The following is a 7,770-nucleotide window of genomic DNA, read 5'->3' as shown; positions in this document are numbered from 1 at the left end:
TCTGTTATTGTCCCTTTGAATAAACTTTTTACCTTTATCTCATTCTCTATCTCCTCTTTAATGCCAAGAACTCTTAGATTTTTGCTTTTGAAGCTATTTTCTAGATTTTGTAGGCTGTTTCACCATTTTGTATTCTTTTTCCTTCTCTCTCCTCTGTATTTTCAAATAGGCTGTCTTCAAGTTCACTAATTCTTTCTTCTACTTGATCAATTCTGCTGTTAAAGGTCTCTGATGCATTCTTAAACATGTTAATTGCATTTTTCAGCTCTATAATTTCTGCTTGATTCTTTTTAATTATTTTAATCTCTTTGTTAAATTTATCTGATAAAATTCTGAATTTCTTCTCTGTGTTATCTTGAAACTATTTGAGTTACCTCAAAATAGCTATTTTGAATTCTCCATCTGAAAGGTCACATATCTGTTTCTCCAGGATTGGACCCTGTTGCCTCACATAGTTCATTTGGTGAGGTCACGTTTTGTAGATGGTGTTGATGCTTGTAGATGTTCTTTAGTGTCCGGACATTAAAGAGTTAGGCACTTGTAATCTTCACAGTCTAGGCTTGTTTGTGCCTGTCCTTCTTGGGAAGGTTTTCCAGGTATTCAAAGGGACATGTGTCCCATGCCCAATAATGCTGTGCGTTTTGCAGACTTGCAGAGGTACTGCCTTGGTCTTTGATAGGATCCAAAAGAATTCTCTGGATTACCCAGAAGAGATTCTTATTCTTTTCCCTTACTTTCTCCCAGATACACAAGGTCTCACTCTCTCTGTGCTGATCCACCCGGAGCTGGTGTGCATGGTGGGAGTAAGGCAAGCACCCCTGTGGCCACCACCGCTGGACTGAATTGGGTCAGACTTGATGCCAGCAGAGCACTGGGTTTTGCCCAAGGCTTTTTCCTTCAGCATAGCGAGTTCCCCAGGCCCTGGGTATGTCTGCAAATGCTGTCTGGGAGCCAGGAATTGGAGTCAAAAACCTTACTTGATGTTTTGTTTTACTGCAGCTAAGCTGGCACTCAAATCACAATACAAAATCCTTCCCACTCTTCCCTCCCCTTACCAAAGGCAGAGGAGCCTCTTTTTGTGGCCACCACCACCACCATGGGGAGTTCTGTCAGGCCACTGCTGATGTTTGCTTAAAGCCCAAGGACTCTTCTATGGTGAATACTGCCAGGCTTGGGACTCACCCTTTAGGGCAATGGCCTCCGCTATAGCCCAGGGCAGGCCCAGATGTGCTGTCGAAGAGCTTAGGCATGGACTTAGGCCTGCTCATTTCTATATCTCACTGTAGCCAAGCTGGTAGCTAGGGTGCAATAAAAAGTTTCTTTACTCTTCCCTCTGTTTTTCTCAAACAGGAAACTTTCATTGTAGTCACCACAGCTGGGAATATGCTGAGTCTCTCCTAAAGCTAGCATGTCTCAGAGCCCAAGCCCATGGCATATTCCCTGAGTATCATTGCTGATTATTCAAAGACCAAGGTCTCTTTAGTTAGCAGGTGATGAACCCTGCCAGGACTGGGTCTTTTCCTTCAAGGCAATGGCTCCCTTTCTCCCAGGGTGAGTCTAGAAATGTCATCCAGGAACTAGGGCCAGGAATGGGGGTCTCACAACTCTGCCTGGTACCCTGTCCTACTGTGACTTAGCTGATATCCAAGATGCAAGACAAAGTCTGCTTTACTCTTCACTCTCCGCTTCTTAAGCAGAAGGAAGGAGTCACTTTCATTGTTACAAGCTGCTCTGCTTGGGGTTGGGGGAGGCATAGTGCAAATTCTCCCTTAGCCATGCCAGCTGGTGTATCCCTAGGTCACATGTCATCCTAGTTCACTGGTTCTAAGCCCACACTAGCACTAGGAGTTGCTTAGGGATTACAGTCCTTGTGCCCTAGACTGCCTTTCAAGGTTACCTAGGACTACAGAGCACTTCAGCCTGCGGTGGCGAGGCTTGGCAAGAAACTCATGTTCTGAGTCCTGGGATGGGTGATTCTTCTCTGGCTAGGGCTGGTCCAAATGGTCCCTCTGTGTGCAGGCGCTGGCTGAGCCTAGCATGGGTTTATTCTCTGCTTTGATAGGGCAGCACTGAGTTCAATGCCAAGTCCCGCAGTCACTGTACTCTCCCTTCCCAAAGTGCACAGATTCTACATGCTTCATAGCTACTGCCAGGGAATGGAGGAAAGATGGCAAAGGTGATTCTAGACTGTCTCTCCTGGCTTCCTCGATGCCTCTGTCCATGATATTAAGTTAAAACCAGGTACTGTGATTGTTCATCGGCTTTTTGGTTCTTGTGAAGGTGCTTTTCTGTGTGGCGATAGTTGTTAAAAATTTGATGTTACAGTACAGGGGGACAAAGAGTGTAGGCTTCTATTCTGCCCTCTTGCTCCACCTTCCACCTCTAAAATTTAAAATGGAATATGTTCAAAGAGACCATACAAAAAACAAATACTCTTTAGCCCTAGCTAGGATGTTGTTCCTAAATTATTACGTAGTCTCAGCCTTGGAAAATGTACTAAAATATGAATAAGCTGCATATAAAATTAGTAAAAGCCCCAGGGAAATCAGATTTCTTTATATTTGTCATTGCTAGTCAAATGACAGTGGTAGTCTTGTGCACTGAGTTAAAAAAAAAAAAAAAAAAAAAAAAGGAGACCACATCTGACTTTTTTGGAGAACCACAATGCAAAAGTTTTATCTGCCGTGGATATGCAAAAAAGAGTAAATGCAGGGAGTAAATGCAGGAACCCCACCTATGTATCATCCCTCAATCAATCTATTTCTTACCTACTCTCTGCGAATTTTCTTAATTGACTTTCTAAACAGGAGTGAGGAAAATCTTCTAAGTAGAAGAAGACCTCAGGTCCTTGTTAACTAGTCAGTAACATGAGAGGCTTTCCATAATGGAGATATAACACACAGAAAAACTAAGCACTTTATGTAAAAACACAGCTTTTCTCTTTCTTTCAAAAGATCTGTGTAGTAGTATCTTTCAGTAACTCCTATATAAATTTCCATGTAAATCGTTTTTGTCTCTTTGGGGAAGAGAAAATGAGTTAGAAGTGATTGTTACTTTATAAGAAAACTTTGCTTACTATGAATAACTGAAATGCTTGCTTCTTTATAATAAGCATTGTTTAACATACATTGAAAATTGTGTAACTAACTCTACTATTATATTTATGTTAATTTTGGCTACTTGGAATCTCAGACAGATATGAAGATCAAACATTGCAACTATTTCAGATTTTATGGTGCATCTGTGTTTTTATTTTGACTGGTCTTGACTCGCTTTTATTGTTTACATTTTCCTTATCTTGAAATTTTTATTTTAACTTTATTAAAATATATCATCCTCAAGCATCACACTTTCAATTCAACGCAAATCTTATTTATTCACCATCAAAAAAGTGTCTTGAATCTATTTTTTTTATTTCTACTGTTATTCCTAGAACTAAAATCACATTGTTTCTTACCAAAATAAGTTTAACAGCATCAAAAGTGTCCTCTCTGCTTCCATTCTGGCCAGTAGCACTGTCTTTCCCTATCTCACCCTTCCCACAAACATACACACACATATACATCTATCTATTTTCTAATCAATAACCAGAAATTATTTTTCAAATGTAAAACAGATTACATCGCTCTACTTTTGAAACATTCCGATTGCTTCTCATTGTACTTAGGATAGAATTAAAACTCCCTAAGCGATCTAGAATTTGCCTACTTATCCAGCCTCCCTTGCTTCCTTTTTTCCCTCTCTCACTGACCGTCTGCGATACTGCCTTCTCCGTTTCTTGAATATTGCCAAGTTTGTTCCGGCCTTGGACTTTGTACTTGCCACTGCCTTTCTGGTTTCTGCAGAACTATACCCTTTTCTTCATTTAGGTTTCATCTCAAATGTCCTTTCTTCAAAGAACTCTATTGAGAGTAGAATTTGACCCACCGAAAATTACATAACTCATTTTTTTTGAAAGCCTCATCTATGTCTATAATTACCATGTTTGCTCATTGAATTACTTCTGTATTGTCTATCATCTTTTTCATCCCCTAAAAAGTAAAGAGATACCTTGTCTATCATGTTCACCATAATATTCCAACACTCAGGACAGTGCCTGGCACATGATGTCCATGATAAGCATATGCTGAACAAATGAATTAACTAATACATCACATTCCCCATACAGCGTACTATCTTGGTTGATTGTATGAGTTCATTCTTAAAAATCATAAACTTTTTTATTGTGTTTATCTCAAAACATGTGGAGGAAATTAGAGACACCTAGTTACAGCTTACAAAGAAAATACCAACTCAAAAGAAACAAACAAAGTTATAAAATACTGCACATATACTGGTCATGCTGAAAAAAACAAGATATTTTAATAAGATTATAAACATTATCTCTTCATCTAGACATTGTAAGTCTTATTTTTGGATCAACATTTGCCGAATACTGAGACCATATTAGCTTAGTCCTTTGTTGAATCTTCTTCATTGAATTACACTTTAAGACAATATTGGCTTTCAATAAGCCCTTCACAAGAAACAATCAAGAAAAATTCTCCCACAGTTATTATAAAATTGTTGTCATAATTTCCATCACATTGCTCAATTTTTTTTAAATTAGGTGTGGTTTTCTTCTGATACGACTATGCAGTACAGCATGATGATGATTTCTTTTTGGGCTTGGATTCAGGAAACTAAAGGTAAAAATTGTTGTTCAATTACAGCAATGGTATTAACTTTAAATTGAAAATATTTTTTACTTTTCACTTTCATATATGTTGTTTTACATTTTATTAATGTAATTATCTGTGCATATATTTACTAATCTAAATATAAGTAATTTCATCTGATTTCAAATTACATTTTTTCTTCTTATTGAGACAGAGTTTCGCTCTTGTCACCCAGACTAGAGTGCAATGGTGCAATCTTGGCTCACTGCGACCTCCACCTCCTGAGTTTAAGCGATTCTCCTGCCTCAGTCTCCCAAGTAGGTGGGATTACAGGTGCCTGCCACCATGCCCAGCTAATTTTTTTGTATTTTTAGTAGTGATGGGGTTTCACCATCTTGGCCAGGCTGGTCTTGAACACCAGACCTCATGATCCACCCACCTCAGCCTCCCAAAGTGCTGGAATTACAGACGTAAGTCACTGCGCCTGGCCCTCAAATTACTTTTAAAGAGTCAAGGTATAAACGTATACATCTAATCATGATTATGAATACATAAATAGATCTTAATAAAGAGCATATTTGTCATGGAGATAAAGGTATTTTTCTTCTTAAAAGTTTCGTCAGGGCATTTTTCACTTCCTTGTTCCTCAGACTATATATCAGAGGATTCAACATGGGAATCACAGTGGTATAAAATATTGAGGATACTTTCTCCTGGGTGAGTGAGCTGCTAAAAGCAGGTTTGAGATACATGGACATCAGAGACCCATAAAATATAAGAACAGCTGTCAGGTGGGAGCTACAGGTACTAAAGGCTTTGCACCTGCCCTTTTTAGAGTGGATGCGCAGGATGCCGGTGAGGATAAAAGCATATGAAATGATGATTGCTAGGCTTGTGGCCACCATGTTAAATCCACCAATGACAAAAATCAAAAGCTCATCAATATAAGTGCTAGAGCAGGAGAGTTTAATAAGAGGGACAATGTCACAGAAATAATGTTTAATGATGTTTGATCCACAGAAGGACAACCTGAGTATACAACCTCCATGGATCACAGCATCAGTGAAACCTACTGAGAAGACAGCAGCCACCAGCAGAGAACAGACACTAGGGGACATGATGACCTTGTAGAGCAGTGGATTGCAGATGGCCACGTAGTGATCATAGGCCATGGCTGCCAGCATGTAGCATTCAGAAATAACACAAACACAGAAAAAAAACAGCTGAGTCATGCATCCAGAATAAGAGATGGATCTGTCTCTGCATAAAAACCCTGATAGCATTTTAGGGGTAATGACAGAAGAATAGCAGACATCTAAAAAGGACAAACTACTCAGGAAATAGTACATGGGGATATGAAGTTGATGATTCAGCCTAATTATTGAGATCATGCCGAGGTTTCCCACCACAGTAATTGTATAAATTCCTAAGAAGAGGCCAAAGAGGGGCAGCTGAAGCTCTGGCTGTTCAGTTAATCCTGAAAGCAGAAACTCAGTCACTATGGAATGGTTTTTTATACCCATTCTTCTCTGAGAAATCTGTGGAGATGAGAGAGAAAAAGTCTAATTAGACAGGTAGAACCCAGCTTGCCTCTAATATACCTCACAGCACAGATATTTCTATCTATGAAAACACTGACTTTGTGTTATGAAGACCAAAAAGTGAGCACTCAGATGAAATAGAGTCAGTAAACATCTACCTACCCATAGATTTTAGGAACCACAAGCACACTTTTCCATACCCTCCAGTGGAACAAATTCTCTTAGCAAAGGACAGAACCTTTAACTCTAGAGTTAGAGACAAGACTAATGCTTAAAACCAGGGCATTTCTGTTGTGGAGAAACGTCAGCCGCTGGCGCAGGGGTAAAATAATTTAGCAAGACAGTTGTGGGTAAAGGAAGACAGACTTATTAGAGAAAGTAGGAAAATACGTTGCCAGGGAGACGATGAGCTAGTCAGCAGAAGCTGACTGCAAAGAAACAAAGGCTTGCTGAAAATTTTATAGGGTGGTGTTTATGCTGTTTGTTGAGGAGGGCTTTGTGCAGTACTGATAACACCAAGGTTGCAGGGAGCTGATTTGCAGGTGTCTGGTGATAGTTGGGTGCAAGAAGACTGAGTTATTTGTGCAGGAGAGCTGTGTGTCCTGGGCCATGAAGAAAAGCAGACTTGTAGCTCCTCTGCTTTCTCTCTTTTGCTTTTGCCTGCTCCCACCAGCCTGACTCCCTTTCCCTAATTAGGACTCCACAGCTTCTTAAAGCAAATTAGTTAAGTAGATGCATAAACAAGAGGCTGAGGACTATGAGAACACTTTTGCTAATGACACATTTGCCAACGGCTGACTCTTCCTCCAGGATTTCCTATAAAGAAGGTATCTACTATTAAGGTGAATTATAATTTTCTACATCAAGGTTTCCAAGGGTGTTCAGCAAAAGAATCATTCAGGGAGATGTTAAATAAGTATCCAAGGATCATATGATTTCAGACATCCTGAATTAAATAGTTAAACTGGTTTTGTAACTGGAGGATGTCTCAGTCCTCCTGAAGGACTATATCAATACAATATTTATCAAACTTACTTGATGATAGGCCAACTGCACGCTTTTTAAAAACATTTTATAGCACGAGCATGGCTCAGAATGTATTTTAGAAAACTATATTTTCATTTGTGTGTTTGTTCTATTTTTAATCTAATCATACATTGATTTCCAGGTGGGAAGTTTGTTCTTATAGTTGAGTAAAAAGCTGGATGATGGTAGAATGGCAGACTTCCCAAACCTATTTCTACCTTCTGGATCTCTGGCCTTCCTCTGGGCTAAGGCTACATCTCTCGCCGAGGCCATGGAGTCCAATATAACACACTAGTGCTGCCACTACTGGCAATGCAAACAACCCAGATGTTTGTGTTGCCATTTGGAGGCTCCCACATAGCACACATCGTGGAATCATCTATTCTGGGGTCAATCATGGCCTTTTCTCTGAAAAAGCTGACCCTTTATTTAGTGTTGGGCTTCTCACAGAGCCCTCTCCAGACTCTCATATTTGCCCCAAGATTACATCGAATCTGGCTCAGATGTCTAGGGTTGCATTTTGTCATTCTGCCCAGCTACCTGGC

General features: G+C 39.8%; 1 protein-coding gene across 1 annotated transcript; it reads right to left on the bottom strand.

Annotated features, from left to right (window-relative positions):
* Positions 1–3,727: 3,727 nt before the first annotated feature.
* Positions 3,728–7,262, bottom strand: LOC126934800 (olfactory receptor 8D4). Its single transcript, XM_050755620.1, has one exon. The coding sequence runs from the start codon at positions 6,179–6,181 to the stop codon at positions 5,240–5,242; it is 942 nt and encodes a 313-aa protein (XP_050611577.1). The 5' UTR covers positions 6,182–7,262; the 3' UTR covers positions 3,728–5,239.
* Between the last annotated feature and the right edge of the window lie 508 nt (positions 7,263–7,770).

The sequence above is a fragment of the Macaca thibetana genome, chromosome 14, assembly GCF_024542745.1.
Source record: "Macaca thibetana thibetana isolate TM-01 chromosome 14, ASM2454274v1, whole genome shotgun sequence".
Classification (NCBI taxonomy): Eukaryota; Metazoa; Chordata; class Mammalia; order Primates; family Cercopithecidae; genus Macaca; species Macaca thibetana.
The sequence above is the reverse complement of the archived record's forward strand: the minus strand, read 5'-3'. Positions and strand labels throughout refer to the sequence as shown.

Bases quoted from the DNA above. Each gene is read 5' to 3' on its own strand.
- LOC126934800 (XM_050755620.1), bottom strand. From the start codon at position 6,181: ATGGGTATAAAAAACCATTCCATAGTGACTGAGTTTCTGCTTTCAGGA.